At 40.9% G+C, this 17,913-nt stretch overlaps 2 protein-coding genes across 3 annotated transcripts; one reads left to right on the top strand and one right to left on the bottom strand.

Annotated features, from left to right (window-relative positions):
* The first annotated feature begins 5,634 nt into the window (after nt 1–5,634).
* LOC146653280 (T-cell acute lymphocytic leukemia protein 1 homolog) lies at nt 5,635–8,193 on the top strand. 2 transcript variants are annotated; one of them, XM_085382011.1, is made up of 3 exons: nt 5,635–5,790; nt 6,145–6,209; nt 7,018–8,193. In XM_085382011.1, the coding sequence occupies exons 1-3, from the start codon at nt 5,750–5,752 to the stop codon at nt 7,449–7,451; spliced, it is 540 nt and encodes a 179-aa protein (XP_085238137.1). In that variant the 5' UTR covers nt 5,635–5,749; the 3' UTR covers nt 7,452–8,193. The 2 variants fall into 2 exon arrangements, with proteins under 2 accessions (XP_085238137.1, XP_085238138.1); XM_085382012.1 differs by lacking the exon at nt 6,145–6,209 and having other exon boundaries at nt 5,641–5,790.
* A 5,951-nt stretch (nt 8,194–14,144) lies between these two features.
* On the bottom strand, nt 14,145–16,986 carry fam174c (family with sequence similarity 174 member C). The gene is made up of 3 exons (XM_085382340.1): nt 16,572–16,986; nt 15,043–15,165; nt 14,145–14,745 (listed from the first exon to the last, which is right to left on the bottom strand). The coding sequence occupies exons 1-3, from the start codon at nt 16,829–16,831 to the stop codon at nt 14,742–14,744; spliced, it is 387 nt and encodes a 128-aa protein (XP_085238466.1). The 5' UTR covers nt 16,832–16,986; the 3' UTR covers nt 14,145–14,741.
* Nucleotides 16,987–17,913: the final 927 nt, after the last annotated feature.

Raw genomic sequence — 17,913 nt, 5'->3', positions numbered from 1 at the left:
GTATTTTGAATATTGTAGCATAGTATAATACCTGCACTGGTTTTCCTTATTTTGCCTCTGATATATGCCCTCCTTACAGTAATCATCACAGAGACTGAAACTAATAAAAACTGAAGTAAAACTAAACAGTTTCAAATAAAATCCACTCTAGAAATTAACTGAAACTAAAAAAAAGTCAAATAAAATTACTAATTAGAAAATAAATTTAACTCAGAGGTGTAAGAGTGCAAAAACATGCTGGCATGTCATATTCTACCAACATATGTTTAAAGGTGCTCAGTGTGAGTGAGATTGCAGCTCATCAGATTTGGCTTTTTGAGATTTGAAGCGAATTCATTGCGTTAGAAGGGCACTTTCATGTAATACCAACTTCAGCCACAAGAGGGTGCAACTGCTCAATGTTGCGTCCAGTCAGTCTGAGTCCATGCGCGGCTCCACCTCTGTGCAAATACCGCGCATGAGGGGAAAAATACTGTAACCGAGGACAAAGGTACCGAATAAAAGGGGCAAAGAAATAAACTGATAATTTGTTACATTAATTAAACATAGTTTTCCCAGTTATTTCCAGACGGCACTTACAACACATCCTGCTGATATCCCCGCTGCACATGAGACGGCAAACAATCCAGGTCTCAGCACAGCTGGGAATCAGCGCTATGTGTTGATGTTAAAGGAAGTGGCACAAACAAAAAGAGAGGTTAGTCCTCACACGGCTCACTCTCAAGCATTAACCGCCTTTAAGGCTGCACGGACCAAAACAAAATTACAAATCAATGAAAAGAACGACAAAAGGACAGATGAGGCAGCACAACAACAGCTGAAAAACAACATTATGGTTTAAAATGTTACCAAATAAAATATCCGTTTTATTAAACCATTCAAAAATCACAGAACTAAAACAAACAAATATACCAACGATCGGTTTCCCTGCGCGCAGTCGATCAATTCCTCCATTAAAACTCGTGGTCACACTAAAAAAGTCCAACAACACGCATTAAAAATCGGCACCTACAACAATAAGTGATCCAAACGAAATGGCAAAAGTCTCTTACCGAACAATACACCCACTCGCACCAGAGCGCGTTAATCGCCTCTGGATTTTTCCACAGAAGAGCGCCGACCTCACCCCACGCACCCACTCTGCCAATCACCAGCGAACTCCCAGGTGACACTTACAATACATACTAGTGGGTTTTGTTGTTGTTGCTGTTTTTAAATATATTATTATTTCTGATATATAATTACTCACTCACAACCTCAGACGCGCACTGCGTTCACTCAGAGAAAAGCTTCTTCGGACTCACACTGTGGTGTGTTTGGACTGTGACACATCTGTCGCCTCTGCAGAGTGAATCTGAACTCAGTTTCATAACACTTATTGGCAACCGGCCTATTTTAAGCCAACGCTTCTTTTATTTTTTAACTTTCTGGAAAAGCCTAAAAGATGTATATATTTTACAGATTTTATTTATTTACAGGTTTGTGTCAAATTTATTTTTTTGACCTTTTTATTGGTGCCGTTTTGCACAGTTGTTTAGGTTTGTTTGTGTCATTCTTACAGGTATGTGCGTTTGTGTTGTGGGCTTTGGGTTAAAACTGGCCAAATTTTATCCACCACTGCCCAGCTGATAGCTCACTCTTCTTCCCCTTTGACCATTGTGGTAATAAAACAAATGCTTAATTCATTTTTAGTGTCCATAACTACTGTCTTTAACTTCTGTTTCACCTGATCATCAATGGTAGTTCTTTTCTACTCTCTTTGGCCACAACATGGCGCTGTTACACATCAAATTTGATTCAGTCCTGATCAAACATTAAAGACCACTTGAAAAATGGCAACAAAAACATTAATAAATAGATCAGATTTTGCATGGTTGGATCTTAACAAGGTTCCAAGTAGAGCTTAAACACGCAACAAGAAGAAATGAGAGTGAGACAAAACATTTTTGAGCATGACATCATGACCAGCAGCTTTACAGCTGTGGCTCCAGCAAACATCAGCTGATACTAGAAATTAATATTAAATCAATTCTAACAACAGCTGATCAAGCTTAAAGGTGCTGCTGTTGTTTAGCGCGACATCCGCTGGTTTCCTCTTTCTGGCGCAAAGTGGGAGATAAACAAACAAGAGAAAAGCGATCAGCTGATCATTGATCAGTTTCATGATTGAAGTAGAAACAGGAGAGGATGAGAGGAGAGGAGGCAGCTGCAGCGCAAAGACAGAATAACTGCAGCTTTGTGTCTTTTTCTATTCCAGCTGAAGTCCGGGACAAACTGCTCCTTTTGAGCTCAATGCGAAACTTCAAAGTTCGACCTCATCGGCTGTAATCTATCCAGCCCAGAGTCGATCATGACCAATTAGCCAATCCACCACCTTTCATTGTTTATGCCGTTACAAAAAAGACCCCAAAACAAACAAACAACAAAACATCGGCCCATAAAAACGAAAAAGCACCAGTCCAGCTATATATGCAGCGGGTGGATGTAACTGACTGATGCACAGAATGGAGCCCAGGTGGTGTGAATGATGAGACCAGACACAGAAAATCTGTCAAAGAAAACCAAATATATATTGAACAAATTGGGAAAAAGCGGAAGTGGAACAAAACAAATAGGATGAAGGGGGGGGGGTGAATACGAAGAAGCACAACAACAAACACATCTGACCTGCAGGGACAGAAAATGTCCATTTCGATTTGAATTCAGTTTAATATACAATGATTCCACACTTCTATAGCGTGAATCTGATCATTGCATTGTCACATTTCATAACAGTACAATATTTCATCCATAGCTTCATCTGTACACTTCAAACAAATACGGAAACTGCACGACGGAAGGCAGTTAAATAACAGACAGCGCAGCCGAACTCAAGGCATCTTTGCCGCGGCGGGGACGCAGCGAATCAGGAGAGGGACCTCGCGCCAGCTGATGTGGGTCATGTGACAGTGTGTAGGCGCTGTGGGTTACTTACGACTAATCAATTTCATAACCAGTTTCATGTGATTGGTAATATTAGACTAAGAGAAGCCAGATAAAGAAACGATATGCTCAAAGTCCTGAATCAGTTTCTGAAGCTGTTCCTGTGGCTCAGTAAATTTCCGCCTCTGAAACGAGATGACTTCATTTATACGAGTTATCAGCAAACAGTAGATGTCATCATTATGATGAACGGGATTCCTGTTTATTTCACACAGTTGCATTTGATACGTTTTATTTCACTCAATTAAATATCACAGACCAGAAGTAACACAGATTAATTTATGTGAACTGAAACCAGAAAAAGCATCATAAAAATAAACTTTCTTCCATAAAGGAAGAAGTTGAGATTTATAATGGAAGTAATAAAGGACAAAACAAAAACCACGTCAACATCATCACAGACAATTAGAGAGATTCAAACAGCTGATTTTATTTAACCTCCACATCAACTCTACAAACTTTAATGAAAATAAACACCATAAAAAATAAAAGCACATTGTTTGCAATAGTCCTCATTAAGCGTTTTAATCTACGATGGTCATTAATCACTAATGTTTGTGGATAGTTAAGGATGTAACTCGTGCAGGTTTTTAATCACGAGTCTCACTGCCGTGTGTCTGTGGCTCAGCCTAACTTTGTCACCTCCCTGACTGCAGACATCTCCTCACCTGTCTGTCTGAACACCTCGCAGCCTCCGGCGCAGGCAGGGGTGTCCAACTCCAGGCCTCGAGTGCCGGTGTCCTGCAGGTTTTAGATCTCACTCTGGGTCAACACACCTGAATCAAACGATTAGTTCATTACCAGGCCTCTGAAGAAATTCAAGACCTGTTGAGAAGGTCATTTGGTAATTTAAATCAGCTGTAGTGGATCAAGGACACATCTGAAGCCTGCAGGACACCGGAACTCGAGGCCTGGAGTTGGGCACCCCTGGGCGCAGGTAGAGACGTTTAACGGAAAGCGAAGCGGCCGTTTGATGGCGTCAAACATCAGATAGACGAGTCTAACAGCTCGTGAGTGAACTGCTCAGCTGGAACCACACGACACCTGCAACGCTTCCGGCTGCACACGAGTCATAAATACAAATTATAAGATAATTAAGTAAAAGGCGATTGATAGAAGTTTAACAACCACCAATAAGAAGGACCTCAGCCATCCCAACAACAGACTGTTCTCTCTGTTGAGGTCAGGAAAGCGATTCCGCTCCCTGAAGACCAACACAGAGAGACTGAGGAGGAGCTTCTTCCCGCAGGCGATACGGTCTCTCAATCACACCACCACACAGTACTGACCCACACATATGGTTCTTACACACACACTGGACTTTCTGGACTTTGGTTTTGCACAACACTGGTCACTATATTCTTCATTTCCAGTTAATACTTGTACAGCTGCTGTTATTGTGTATATATTTATTTATATTCCTTCATACATTCTTATATAGTTCTATATTGTGTATTTTGTTGTACAGTTATTTTATTTTCAACTTTAATTTATATATTTATCTTTATCTTATTCTTCCCAGTTAAATTTACCCTTCATTCTAATTTGTGTTGTACAGTTATTTCATTTTTAACCTTAATTTATATTTTATTCCTTCCTAGTTAAATTGACCCTTTTTAATTTTTCATATTTATTTCCTATCTTATTCATAGCCTTTTCCTTTTTTGTTCTCTTTAGGTCACGAGCAGTTGTGTAAGCATTTCACTACATATCGTACTGTGTATGACTGTGTACGTGACAAATAAAATTTGAATTTGAATTTGAATTTAATTCCCATTGCGCAGTCTAGCCACGTACAGAAACTGATCGATCAATAAATCAATAATGAAAACAGTTACATTTTTACTTTTATAGGCTGATGCTATTGAAGACGTTATATTCCTGTTTGTAACTGACCTTGGACAACATGGCTCAGTGTGAGCATTTAGCATGTTTTCCTCCTTTGTCTCTGATTTTTAAGTTGTCCTGCTTGGCAAAGATTAAAACAAAATCCCAGTTTACCAGCATTTCATTAAGTCTTCTTAATATTATTAAATCGTGCCGTTTCCCTCTTACTGACGTGTCCTATAATAGCTGTAAACGTATTTTGGTGCAGAAATGTGAACAGATAGAACTTCCGAGGAGTGTATAAATAAAATAAAAATTCCCCTTAAAATTTCGGCTCACCTGAGAGGCGCATCAAAGCTACTCAACAATAAGTCTGAGACTTTCAGTTTTTTTAACCCCGCAAACAAAAGCGAGAAACCCCCAGAGCTGCCAAGAAAAGACAGTTTAAACAGAAACAGTCATATGGCGATGAATCATATGTGGCATGTTTGGTTTTACTTCAATACGTAGGCTACTTCAGTTAGTGTTTCAGTCACTGAGAAGTTTTAGCACAGGACCAGCCTTGATGGTCTGTGCGTACTGGGTCCGGCTGGCAGCGGTGGCGCCGAAGGCTGTGGAGTCGTGACGGAGGAAAACACGACTCCTACAGAGGGGGGGAGGGGGGAGGCGGACCAAGGACCCTGCAGGTCCCTGGAGAGCTGCTTCCTGGGACCCTGGGTTTAATGACTTTAATGGGACTGTCTTTATCAAAGGGGGCTCCGAGGAAACGACGCGCCGGGACACGGGGAGGTGGGGGTGGGAGGGTCCGTGGATATAAAAAGAGGCGACCGACACTGACTCTCCACAGAGCCGAGGGAAGGTCAACGGAGCCCGAACTGCCAACTGAACCCCGATTAGCCACCAGTCTCCTTCACTTCTGCTGCTTCTGTTCGCAAGAGACATGCTGCACGAAGATGTCCAGGACCTCCACACCTTCCGCAGGTGAGACCGGCGTTTATTAATGAACTGTAAACGGCTTAAAACAACCATTTTTGTTACTGTAAAGATTAATAGATGTTGGAGTTTACAACAGTCAATGTGTTTGCACTAAAAAGCTGCTTGTTTTACATAAGCCGCAGTTATTACCTGTTATTGGCTTTTTGATCTGCGGTATTTACACAGTTTTACAAGACAGGGAGAACGCCATTATAACGATTATGGTGCATTTGTTTCAGCATGTTGCTGGCATCTGCATTCTATTGAAACCATTTTTAAAATAAAATATGAGTTTCCATAATTCATCACCAAGGAGGATTTTTCTGCTCCTCACCAACGTGTCTGTGTGTCTGTGTGCAGTGATCCAGATCCACGCATCGCCCTGAAGCTCAGAGCGGCTCCGTGTGAGAGGAACCTCACTGAGGGTGAGTTCACTGCATCACCAGATATGGAGACACGCATGTTAGTGTGCTCTTCTATAGAGCTGACAAAAGACATCTTAGCAGCATTAAGCTTTACTTAATTCAGCATTTAAGAAAAATAATATCACATTCAAAAGGTCCACTTATCAGTTATAAGTGGTTATCAATACTAGCAGCTGTTTTCAACCGTAAATTATAAATAAATCAGACAAGTATCCTATAAGATGAAAGAGGGCTGTTTTAATTTGTAAAAAGCTTCGCAGTTTTCCTTTCTATTAAAGATAAAACCTTGACGATGATGCTGCATAAAAAGATGTTTTACAGACAGAGTGAGATTGTGTTTCTTCTTCACGTGGTTCTGTTTAAGGTGTCGTGTTCTCTCCACTGTTCAGTGGTTTCAGTTGTGAATCCTTGTCCTTGTGTTTTTGAAGATTCTCTCTTCTTTGCTTCCCGTCTTTCCTCTGTTTGTCTCACTGTTTCTCCCTCCCCAATTCATGCAGCTTTCAGTTTTTTTCCACTTCCCTTCTTCGTTCTTTTCTGACTTCACCTGTATTTTGTAATCCTTGTCTTCATGTTGTGTGTTTAGTGTGAGTCAGTCTTTGTCAGGTGTTCGTCTCTGTTTCCTTCACTTCTGTCTCTTTTATTTATTTGGTTCTTTTATTAGATTTTTCCTACTAGAACAAAACAGTTGTTTTTTTGTCACTGCACATGCTTGTGCTGTCACCAGTTGAGGGTCACTCAGCTACTTTGTACCCAACCTTACATCCTTAGATGTGGTTCTCCAGCTGATCCTTCTTTGCTCTCCCCTCAGGTACCCGTCCCAGAGTGGTACGTCGGATTTTCACCAACAGTCGAGAACGATGGCGCCAGCAGAACGTGAATGGTGCATTCGCAGAGCTGCGACGTCTCATACCCACCCACCCCCCAGACAGGAAGCTCAGCAAGAACGAGATCCTACGCCTCGCCCTCAGGTACATCAGCTTTCTGGACCATCTACTGACTGAGCAAGACCTCAGCGGGGCCCCACAGAGCCAGGCTGTGAGGCTGGAGGAGGACAGACTGCAGGGGACACCATCACCTAACTCCACCTGCGAGAGTTCATCAGAGGGAGACTCTGATGGGCTGATGGGGGAGCAGAGGCAGCTCCAGTACCAGCAGGTACAGCTGAGCAGGTCGAGCAGAGATCAGCTGAGACTGTTTCATCACTCCAGATGTGAAGGCCCCTGCAGTCTGGGGTCAGACTGATGCTCCTGTGCTCCAGTTCTGCTGTTTGTCGTCAGTCAGCTGATTCAGGCTCAAACACAAAGATGTAAACAGGGAACACTAACAAGACAGAAACCTTCGTCGTTTACAAGCTTTTTGTCAGACAATGCCTCTGCATTATTTCTGACTGGTTTTAGAAAATCACAAAAATGATACACGACACTTCATGCAGCAGACAGATGAATTATTGATCTTCATGAATAAATGATTACAGGTCAGACGTACTGGCATTGGGAACATCTGTTCATATTGTAAATGTTTTGGGTTAAACTGATGATATTCTTCCTCAGTGAGGTGAACAGAGTGAAAGGGAAATGTGGATTTTAAAGGCCATTTAATACATGATTGAGATGTTAGTGTAGCTAAATAAAAGCACAGAGTGATGGCTGGTAGCTTTAAAAGCACACATGGAATTATCCATAAATATGAATTATTCTGCATTTAGTAATTCACTAATGAAAAAAGTTCATGTGATATTCACATGTATCAGTGTTATTAGACGTGTGCTTTCCATGTTGTTTGTGTGTTTTATGTTTGATATTCAGGGTGATGTTCTGCCATGAAGCAGAAGAACCAGTAACCAGATTCAGGTTCTTTCATGAGGAACCTTTGGTGATTTTAATGTTAATAAAAATGTCTTTTTGTCTACTGATGAAATCTGTGATGATGCGCAGGTGTGATGCTCATATCTGAATACAGAGAAATAAAAATACAGAGAAACTGATGCTTTTCCTCTTCATTAATGACAACCTGCTGATTCACTCGTGCAAGACTATCATAAATTCTTCATTTATTTTTTTCTAAATTTGCACCTGATGATTGAGTGAAGAGCTGCAATAAACTGATATCATCACATACTCATATAGTCTTTGTCCAAGAAGTCCTCGGCATACTTCAGTCTGACTTAAGGGTGTCTCTTTTGCAGAAGTGGAGGTCTGGGGTCTTTAGACACATTGCTCACTAGTTTTCTTTCCAGAGTCTTTGAAATTTTCTCTTCCTGCTTCTGCCACACTTGCTCTGCACTGTGAGGGCCGATGTGAGGGCCGATGTGAGCTCCTTGACGATGCCTCTAACAGAAATGCTGTGATAACTTGGTATATCCATCTGCTGCTTTGTGACCATCAACAATTCTGTTTTTCAAATCTAAACTGATTACTGTTGGGTTTTTTCTGCATGATGTTTTCTCAAGAGGCAGCAGTGGTTAGCATTGTTGCTTCACAGCAAGAAGGTGGTAAGTTCAATTCCACTGTATGGCCGGGGCCTTTCTCTGTGGAGTTTGCATCTTCTCTCTGGGTACTAGTGATGGGTCGGTCGTGAACGAAATGGCTCTTAGAGCCGGGTCTTTGACTTGAACGACGCGAGCCAGCTCCTTATCGCGAGCCGTGGGGTTTTTTTCTCTCTCTCTCTCTCGCACTTTTTTCCGCTTCACTCTGCACGCGAGCCTTGTGCTTTACGCTGGGCAGAGGGGGGAGGGGCGGTAGTTACACTCAGTAGCACAGGAACAGAGCCAGAGAGAGAGAAAGAGAGCCAGGGACAACAACGTCACATTAGAAAGGTATAGTAATCATCCACAACTATTTTCAGTTGCAGATGATAAAGGATTCAGAAAGTTTATTCATGCAGGCCCATATGACAGAGAATGTGCATCTTCTTTTTGTTTTCATATTATAATTTATATTTAATTGTGTTGTGGTTTGCAGTGTTTTGTGTTGTTTCACTTTAAATTTGTAAAGGGAAAAAGCTGAAAATTTAAATAGTTAAAAGTTAAAAGGTGTAAATGTGAATAGTTGTTTTTTGTATTATATGATTTATTTATTACATTTTATGTGGAGTGAATAAATAAAAGTATATTTACGGTGGCCCCTACAGACAAAGCACATACAAACTCAAAACAAGTACAAAAGACAAAAGAAGTGCTCCAGGATGCTAGGGGGCAGTGTTGAGCTTTTGTTATCTTGTGGCTACACAAGCCAGCAAGTACCAACGACCAGATTTGGTGTGTGGTAGTAACAGGTAAATGAACTTTTTTTTTTTTTTTTAATTATTTGAATATATATGAATGCTTGTGTATAAATACACAAACAATACACACATGCTTTCATGATTTCAATTGTGTAATTTAGGTGATCCTGTTTTGGAAGTTCAGTTCATGCTAGAAATGTGTTTTGGAGTTTGTACGTGTTTTGTCTCTAGGGGCCACCGCATATATTTATGTATAAACATATATAAATAAAACCACTTTTTTTTACATTAGTAATTCCTTTTGTGCATAATTTTATATTATTGTTAATAATAAATTAATTAAAGCAACAAAACAACCTGAAGAGCCGGTTCGGAGCCAAAAGAGCCAGTTCTCTAAAAAGAGCTGGAAATCCCATCACTACTGGGCACTCTGGCTTCCCCACAGTCCAAAGACATGCAGTGAGTGGGGTTAGGCTAACTGGTAATTCTAAATTGCCAGTAGGTGGAATGTGAATGGTTGTCTGTCTGTGTGTGTTAGCTCTGCAACAGACTGGCTAAGACAGCTGGGATAGGCTCCAGACCCCCACGACCCCGAAACGGAGACGAGAATGGATGGACGGGTTTTCTGATGAAGCTTGGGTTTTCCTATTGTGCATAAACTGGAAGTTAACTCTCAGTTTTCACATAATTTTACAACCTTTGATCTTTATAAAGTTTGCACATCATTGCACAGCAGAGGTTTGTGCTCTGGATATAGCTCGATAAACAGGTTTTAGGGGATCGTAATATCTAACATGGTCATTTTGTTCTGACATAATTCTGTTATTGTGTGTAAATATAAATGATTCATTCTTTCTAAGGAAAATAAATATGTTTTGAAATACTGTTTTGAAAGTAACAGTGCATAAGTAAACATTCTTGTTGTTATATTGTAACATGTGATGTTTTTTTCTTTTAAAAAAATTATTTAAATTAAGTTCAATGTCAAATTTTGTTGCAGCATTATTAGTGCTCTAACACAGCAAAGCACCTGAACTCACTGTGGAGGTGTGTGTGTGCGTCTGTGTGTGTGCGTCTGTGTGTTGGGGAGCAGGGGGGTTGGGGTGATGGGGCGGAGTAGACTGTCACTGTGCCACTGTAACAAGGCCATGATGAGTTGAGGAGATGACTGATAAACATCTCACCCAATCGGACGGCCCTGAGGGAGATGGCAATAACAACAGGACAACTCAGAGGAGCAGAGGGGCGTGTTTCAATTAGAGAGCTCTGTGTGTGTGTGTGTGTGTGTGTGTGTGTGTGTGTGTGTGTGTGTGTGTGTGTGTGTGTGTGTGTGTGTGTGTCTGTCTGTGACAGAGAGATATCGGCTCATCCTCAGTTCCCACCACTGTTTCTCTGTTTGGCTTCCTCCTGAATATCCAGTGGGGTTAAGGTCAGGTGGCTGTGGAGGAAAGTCCACTGAAAACCAGCTCCCCCTTTCAAAGCTCCGAGGTGGGTTTGAGGCTCATTAATCTGCTTCAGGATGAATCATTCTCCAAAAATACGCAAACCGGAGGATACAGCATAGCTCTAAAGGATGGATTCCTCCATCACCTCATTTAGATTTAAAGTGGAGTCACAGCAGAGAATGATTAAAAATTCTCTTGCATCATCTGCACTCTGTCCACTTCAGTTTGCCTCAGCTTCATTTCACTCTTGGTGCATTAGTTTGGGCCAATGTGACAACCTTACTGTGGCTCCAAAAGAAGAGCCAAATCATGACCTGTCCATCACCCCACTTGGCAGGTGGATTGAGGTGTTTGTGCTGGTTTGCTGTGTTTGCTTTTCACCAAACTTGGTCCTCTGCACTTTGGCCTCATCTTTGCAAAGGACATTATTCCAGAAGTCTTGTGGTTTGTTCAGACACAGTTTTGAGTCTGAGATGCATCCGTTTTCTGCAGTTTCTCTGAGCATTGCAGGCCAGCAAAGTGTCAACATCTGGTTTTATACATGTGTTCACACTTGCTGATGATCCTTCAATCGAGTACATTTGAGTAAGCAGTTAGTGAGCACTGCGTGTCAGCCAGTTGGGTCTTGGTTTTTTAATCTCTCAGCTAACACAACTTGATGTATTGGACTTCTGATGATGTCACCTTTATCCTCCGGATCCTGCTTTGGATCCATGAAGTGTTTTTGGGCTCCATGCTCCGCCCTCTTAGAAACCTTTGATCCAGCTCGATCTGGCTCTGAAACTGCCCCTTGATGCTCAGAACAATAATCTTACATCTGTCTATTTAGTTGGCTGTTCTGATGTCATGTTTCCCACTATCACAGTGTCTGCTGGAAACTGGAGGTGCAGCCATATTTCTAACAGGTGAACAATAACTGCAGGTTGATTTAGCTAAAATTAGTGACGGTCTTCAGCAGATTTATTGACACCTGATCAGATAAACTGTGTGAAAACAGAGAGACTAAGGTGGGAACCGAGGATAAGCCAGCATCTCACAAACACACACACATATACTCAGCTTTCTCTAATTGAAACACGCCCCTCTGCTCCTCTGGGACCTGTTGAGTTGTACTGTTGTTATTGTGGTCTCTCTGGGGACCGTCTGATAGGCTGAGACGTTTATCAGTCTTCAGCACCACGCCCACTCATCATTAGCTTGTTACAGTGGCAGTTCAGCAGTCACCCTGCTATCAGTGACCCCGACAGACCGTGAGGTGGGAAAAATCGCCACTTCCTGTTTTATTATCTCAGAATTAGCCTGTTTTCAGTGAGTTTAGTAACAAAGCAGCAACAGGTGGAAGAACAGGGAGAGAAAATTCTTTCAGTTATGGTGACAAAAAAATTATTTCCACATGAGGATTTGTGGGTGATTTCTTTTCAATTTGTTTATTGATTGAAGATAACAGAAAAGCAAATTAGTTTTTATTAAGATACCAAAATAAAGTTATTTATTTACAACAATTTATTTACTTCCATTTGTGCAACATCTCTAAAGTTAGAAATATCCTGTCTCAGAGTGACGCTGAAAAACTAGTTCATGCATTTATTACTTCCAGGCTGGACGACTGTAATTCATTATTATCAGGAAGTCCTAAAAACTCCCTGAAAGCCTTCAGCTAATCCAAAATGCTGCAGCAAGAGTCCTGACAGGGACTAGAAAGAGAGAGCAGATTTCTCCTGTTTTGGCTTCCTGTTAAATCCAGAATTCAAAATCCTGCTCCTCACATACAAGGTCTTAAATAATCAGGCCCCATCTTATCTTAATGACCTTGTAGTACCATATCACCCTATTAGAGCACTTCGCTCTCGCTCTGCAGGCCTACTTGTTGTTCCTAGAGTATTTAAAAGTAGAATGGGAGGCAGAGCCTTCAGTTTTCAGGCCCCTCTTCTGTGGAACCAGCTTCCAGTTTGGATTCAGGAGACAGACACTATCTCTACTTTCAAGATTAGGCTTCAAACTTTCCTTTTTGCTAAAGCATATAGTTAGGGCTGGACCAGGTGACCCTGAATCCTCCCTTAGTTATGCTGCAATAGACGTAGGCTGCCGGGGATTCCCATGATGCATTGAGTTTTTCCTTTCCAGTCACCTTTCTCACTCACTATGTATTAACAGACCTCTCTGCATTGAATCATATCTGTTATTAACCTCTGTCTCTCTTCCACAGCATGTCTTTATCCTGTCTTCCTTCTCTCACCCCAACCAATCACAGCAGATGGCCCCGCCCCTCCCTGAGCCTGGTTCTGCCGGAGGTTTCTTCCTGTTAAAAAGGAGTTTTTCCTTCCCACTGTCGCCAAAGTGCTGTTCATAGGGGGTCATATGATTGTTGGGTTTTTCTCTGTATCTATGAACCGCCTTGAGGCAACTTTTGTTGTGATTTGGCGCTATATCAATAGAATTGAATTGAATTGTTTGTGTTTTCTAATTTTATGACAGGTGACCCTGTGTGTGTGTGTGTGTGTGTGTGTGTGTGTGTGTGTGTGTGTGTGTGTACACATACATAAAATGAAGTATTTCTCACACTTTGCTTAACGTTGTTTCGATTGTTTCCTTATTTGAATACCTTTTGCAAAGATTGTTTTGGATGTTCATTCATAATATTTGTCCCGCGTTATCATTCAAATCTGATCTTTTTCTGATGTTCAGTTTTCTGTTTCAGGCTGTGCTAATATGATTCCTATACGACAGGTGCTTTGCTATTAACGTTGCCTTTAGCTTAATGTTTGAAACAGTAACACTGGCGACATCTTGTGGTGAACGCCTGCTACTACAGCTTCATTTTGAAGCTCAAGCCCTCTAAGTAATGATTAAATTATTTAAAAAAAACAAACAAGCAGTTACACAGACTCAGCCGCTGCTTTGAGATCCTCATCCATCCCTGTTTCTAATTTAGGACCTAAGAGCTACTTGGTAAAAATAATAACTTATTTATTTTTTACATATTCCAGAAGTATTTTGCTTGGCAAAAGTATTTTCCAATATTTTATATTTATGGTTACAACATTTTTACATATTTTACTAAAACTTCATGTACTCTTTACTTCATGTATTTTCACTTCTGCAGCGCTTTTACAAAATTATTTTTTCCAATACTGTAAGCACATTTTTTTTAACTACAGATATTTTAATTTTATATCATATCATGTCACCTGACACGACATGATAAAAAATAAAGTAGCCAATAAAGACTCATGTTCAAAAACAAAAACAGATGATAAGACTTTTTTATATTCAAAAATCAGATTTTAATGTTTTGTTAAGAAGTGTGAATCTTGTCCACAGAGAAAAAAATGTCATCAGGAATCAGAGTTATACAAAAGCTTCACATTCACCCTTTTAGTCTCAACACAGCCGATGTGAAACACTGTTTCAGGGCAGGCTGACCGTCTGTCAGGACAACAAATCCTGATCAATTGCAGCATTTCACACCACCATTGCTGCTGCCTGCCATCAGTCTGCAGTAGTATAAAGCATGTAGTCAGAGCAGAAAAGCTCAGAGTGGAAAAACACACCAAATAAACTCTTAGAAAAACACTCTGAAATAATATTAAGAGGAGTAACGAACAGAAAAGGAACATTTGGCCTCATGAGGATCCACTGATCCGTCATGTCTGCATTTCATCCGACACCACATTTAAAAGAACAAAAATTTGATTATTCTGCTCATCTTCCTTGAGCAGCTGAGATTTGGCATTTTTCTTCAGTGACTATTTGGTCAGTTTGTTTGTTATTTCCACTTGTCTCAGCAAGTCGTTGGTCACTTCTCCCACCCTCTCTCAATCTGTAATCAATACGGGCTGATCCGTCAGAGGACAAAGACCAGGACTCATCTGAACAGAGACAAAGATAACACCAATCAGACTGACTGTAAATCAAAGTCAGCAAAGTTCAGACTTTGGAACAATTCCAGTCAGCGTCTCTGGATTATTTAAATAATCAAACTATTCAAAATAATCAAATGTATTTATTTATTGTTTTGACAACTTTGTGTTTTCATGATTCTATGTTTTTTACTTTTGCTGATGAACATCAGATAAAAAATAAAAATAAACTTTTACTGGTATTAGCCTTAAAATCAGGTTCTGGTTCTATTTCAGCGTTACTGCTGTTGCCTGTTAACCTCTGACCTGCGGAGGCTGCGAGATTCGTACAGCGTGTCGTCCTCGTCGCTGTCCACCGCATCCATCTCCACAGCATCGTCCTCATTGGACAGTAGACCATACTTCTTTCTGTGGGTGGGCTTCTTCAGCCTGACGACATCATCACAAAACAGAAATTTACTATTAACTCGACGCCACTGTGCTCCAAACAGGTAGTTGTAATGTACAGCACTTAAAAAAAACACGGGTGAATTATGATATTTATGAACTGAATGTGAAATGTTAGGAGAATGACATTCTTAATGTAAAGGCACTTAAACTCAGAACAAGGCCAAGTGATGGCCAAAACAAATTGAGACACTGGTAGACCAGGATTAGTGTTAAGTGTTACCTCCTGAACCACACAGTGAGTCCAGCAACTTCACACAAACGCATGACTGACACTCTGCACAGGTGTGTCACATCGCTAATATGAGACAGAGCTTAAAACGACTGAATTTACAATGACGTTTGGTGTGACATCACTCAGGTGGGAACCAAACCTGTGATTTCATATGAACACCACAGCTTTAAATGATGGGAGAGACCAAAGGCCAGCAGCCTGTCACTAAACCTTCAGGTTGATGAAGTTCAGACTGAGGTTACACAATGTGTCCAACTGGCTCTGACTTACTGACAAACTAATGGCGGGACTGAAGAGTGGCCACTAAAAGGCTTGCTCTAGTGTAAGTTTAGAAATTGCCAATCCTCATATGTGGACAAACATTAAGCCCCACTATTCACAGTTTTAAAGTTTCTCCGCTTCTCAAGTTGAGGACACGTTGTAAATGTGTCTCACGTGACTTCCTAAAACTGCAGGAGCCTCCGTTTGGCTTCTGTAAATATTTGTAATTATTGTGACAGTTGGCCCTCGATTCTGACTGCATAGTCTCCGTCTGTAAGGAGCAGGTTTGCTGACTTCAAATTAAAAACGTACTTCTCACCAAAGACTACGTCGGATGAAACGAGAGGCCAAGTTCCACCTCCTGTTATCAGAAACGGTTACACTGAGAGAAGTGATAGGAGTTTGGAGTGTATGCCGAACTAAAAATGGTTACTAAAACATAATGCAGGACTTATATATAGTCATTTACAACACATAAAAACAGCTTATACAAAGTTTTAAGTTGTTAGATTTATGGAGGGAATTCGGCTTTATGTATGTTACTCTATTCTTACTTTTGGATTTCTCTAATAACTTGTCAGATACAGTAATATACACAACCGTGTACCCCGAGAATGCAATCTATGTCAAAAAGCTAACAATAAACGTGCAGCACCTTATAATCAGCAGACTCCATTCATAAATCCAGTTTTTTAAACTTTCTTCGCTTCTCAAAAGTTACTGAAGTACTGTAAAGTGATTTTTTGAAGCTGGAAAATGTGCTCTTCAATTCGGCTTTCACCTGATCCGTAAATATTTCTAATTATTTTGGACATTTTAGGCCGAAATTGTGACTGCGTAGCGACTGTAAGAAGCAATGATTTTTGATCTTGAATTAAATTGTAGTTCTCACCGCACGGCTCGGATGAGGAAGTAGAGGACGCCGATTATAGTGATGCCAACGAGGACGTAGAGGGCCCTCTGGATCATCGAGCTGTCCACGTTGAAGGTATTAAGCGGACCCTTGCTGGTGCCGTTTATGGCGTTAACCCTGCTGGAGTTCGTCGCGGCGGTTCTACGAGTTTCGGTGCTGTTCTTCACCTCCTCCGCCACGGACAAGAGAACCCAGCATACCGATACAAGAACCGCTGAGAGACTTCGATAAAAAGTCATTTTATATTTGAAAACTCTCAAAACAAAAAATAAGAAAGGAAGCTTAACGACTTTCGAAGCGGTTCGGAAGCAGAGTCCCAGATACACGTAGCGTTAGCTAAACTCTACCGCCACACTGTTGACAATCCCAACAAGGAAGTTTACGTCCAGCAAGGGTCGACGTCACAACAAAGATGGAGTCGCAGTCGTAGGGCCGCACGTTACCGCTCACCGACCAATCATTGCAAACCAATCCGCAGAAGGAGGCGCGGGGTTTACGCAGCACTGTACCACAAAATACACCATGAACCCAACACTTTAAAAATTATACAAATATAAAAATGGACGCTAAAGTTTTTTTGTGTTTTAGATTGTAATTTATTTTATTTTTAAGCATTTATACTTTATCTAAGCTTATTTGTTATACGTTATGTTTAATAGGCTGCTGTAACAAGTTCTAGGATAAATAATGTAACCTATATCTTACCCTATCTCACAAACCTACAAAGGGACTCAAAAAGAACCAGTATAACACAAATTGATCACTGATGAGTATAAAGACACGCAGACACACAACAAGGATACAAAACCAGCTGTTGTCACTGTTCTCACACTGTTGTCTGAGTCACTGAATGTAATTCAGAGATTTGTATTAAAAACTTGCTGGTTCATGCGAACTTTTATACTGTTTACAGTGTAGTTTTTATTTGTTTAATCAAATGTGACAATGATAGAAACACACACACGCACACACGCACAGAGGGTAAACGGTCTGTATTTGTATAGCGCTTGTCCCTATGGACCCCAAAGTGTAGATTCAGCCATTCACACACTGCTGATGGCAGCTACATTGTAGCCACAGCTGCCCTGGCTGCCGGACACTGGCGACACCGGGCCCTCTGACCACCACCAGTCAACGGGTGAAGCTTCTTGCCCAAGGACACAACGACCGAGGCTGAAAATAATTAAGACCACCTGATGTATTTTAAATAGTTTGGTATTTCTTTTGTATATTCTATTTACTTTACTGGAATTTTTTTAGTTTACTGTGGACTTCTGTACAATCAGGAGAGGCGCCATCTGGTGGATATTAGACGGACTGC

Source organism: Rhamphochromis longiceps, linkage group LG15, assembly GCF_057381845.1.
Source record: "Rhamphochromis longiceps isolate RC_006_pf linkage group LG15, R_longiceps_female_GT1.1, whole genome shotgun sequence".
NCBI classification, from domain to species: Eukaryota; Metazoa; Chordata; class Actinopteri; order Cichliformes; family Cichlidae; genus Rhamphochromis; species Rhamphochromis longiceps.
The sequence above is the reverse complement of the archived record's forward strand: the minus strand, read 5'-3'. Positions and strand labels throughout refer to the sequence as shown.